Source organism: Lipotes vexillifer, unplaced genomic scaffold (assembly GCF_000442215.2).
Source record: "Lipotes vexillifer unplaced genomic scaffold, Lipotes_vexillifer_v1.1 scaffold329, whole genome shotgun sequence".
Classification (NCBI taxonomy): domain Eukaryota; kingdom Metazoa; phylum Chordata; class Mammalia; order Artiodactyla; family Lipotidae; genus Lipotes; species Lipotes vexillifer.
The window spans coordinates 4179040-4180951 of NW_006774067.1; the positions used below are offsets into that span (position 1 = coordinate 4179040).

Here is a 1912-nt window from a genome sequence, read left to right on the forward strand (position 1 = left end):
AAAAAAAATATATATATATATATATATATATATATATAGTAAAACGTGCTAGGGCTTTCAAATTCTTCAGCATTGGGAACACACATAGGGATAAAAATTGAATTTCAAATCATTACAATCAGAGACTTTGCTTAGCTTAGCTCATGGTGTGAAAGAATCCAAGTGAGTGCGTGGGGGATGACCATACAAAATTGGACAATATTAGGAGATATTAGGGATGGTGCCAGGGTGGATGCTTCTGGGAGAATCCTGCTGCATGGGATGGGCTCTGGGTCACAGCATCGGGCATTCTGTCAGTGAAAACTGAGGAAACTGATTCTCAATGCCAAATCTCAAGCTATATTTTATAATGGAGTTGAGCAGCAGACTAAAAATCAATAAATGTTTGAAGCCTAACTCATTTTAATCAGTCAAATATTTTGCTCCTTCCTCCTACCTACTTATCCCACCCCCCATTTCATGCCCCTAACTATTAGAGATGTGAATTAATGGTCACAAAACTAGCTGGTTTAAATTTCCAGAGACATACAACAGAGCAAAAAGAAAATGTCAGATACTCTGCAAACTGGACACTAGTCCTTAAAAAATAAGTTCAGTTTCATCAATGAAATTCACTTGTGATTGTATCCAGCAGAATTTTAAACGAACTATTAATATCAATATATGTTGCCAGATACACTTCCATCCAAATGTATGAATTTATTCCATTTAACAAACCAAATAGCATGAAGCATTATTACCATATCCAATTATCATTCTTTGTGTAGAACGGACCACAAAGTAATGAATCTCAGGTTCTGTACCTCAATAGCAACCTTGGTCCTCTGTATCCAAATACTGAGTCATTGTGACAGGATAGTTTTTTTGTTCCAAGGATCCCAAACCGGGTTCACAGAATCAATAGAGGGGTAGCTGATTGGATCAAAGATTTCTGGAGTGTATCTGGAGTCTCCCAACTTGAGAATCATTGCATTCAAGCACGTCTCACGGGAATTTAATATTAAATACTAATATGTTAGAAATACCTTTGCAAATAATGAATGGCGTAAAGTCTTTAGCATGGGTGTGTGTGTGCGCGCGCATGCGCATGCGCTTCAAAGGAATGGGTATGACTTTATCGGAAAGAAATGTTTGAAGTAAATGTATAATTTCATATGTTTATGAAAGAAAAGCATTAGAACTCATCTTAAAATATTTACCTCTTTCAGTTCACCTTCAGTATTAAGAAATTCTGTAACTCCACTGATAAGTTTGGAATTCAAAAACAATGCTTCTCCATACCTTGAAAGATTAAAAAAAGTCTTAATGTTAAAGCAGGCAGTAATTTAGGAAATACTACTATGCATATTTTTTAAGAATCCTTCTCAAGGGCTCCAAGTGACCTGTGTTGTCTTAGTGTCATTCAAGGCCATTTCCCTAGGGAGTCAGGGAGGTGCAAAGAGCTGTGGCTATGGGATGCCATCAAATGCATCCTGATTTGGCGCACAGTGTTTCAAAGAGGTCTAAAGAGAGCCCTCCAAAATTATATTTAGGAATTACTATTATATTTCCAATAAAAAGCCAGAGAAAGAAACATTTTAAAACTTTCAATTTTACTTTTTTTTTTTTTTAGGCCGCACCCCGTGGCTTGTGGGATCTTAGTTCCCTGAGCAGGGATCGAACACTGCAGTGGAAGCACAGAGTCCCAGCCACTGGACTGGCAGGGAATTCCCTAAAAGTTTTAATTTCAAAGCAACCTAGATCACTGTAAGGTAGAAGGATCTTAACGAAAAGAAATAGAACTGCAGGAAAAACTTGGGCATTTGCAGTAAGTCACACAGATCCTTTGGTCTGGTCAGTCAAAATTGACATCGGCGGGCTTCCCTGGTGGCGCAGTGCTTGAGAGTCCGCCTGCCGATGCAGGAGACGCGGG

The 1912-nt window shown here is 38.4% G+C and overlaps 1 protein-coding gene across 1 annotated transcript in view; it reads right to left on the bottom strand.

Moving 5' to 3' along the window:
• TRHDE (thyrotropin releasing hormone degrading enzyme) overlaps positions 1 to 1912 on the bottom strand; it is a 409484-nt gene that overhangs the window by 5495 nt on the left and 402077 nt on the right. Inside the window, exon 18 of the mRNA XM_007448769.1 lies at positions 1200 to 1281. Within this exon, the coding sequence (XP_007448831.1) occupies positions 1200 to 1281 (82 nt within the window). The remainder of the gene's footprint in view (positions 1 to 1199; positions 1282 to 1912) is intronic.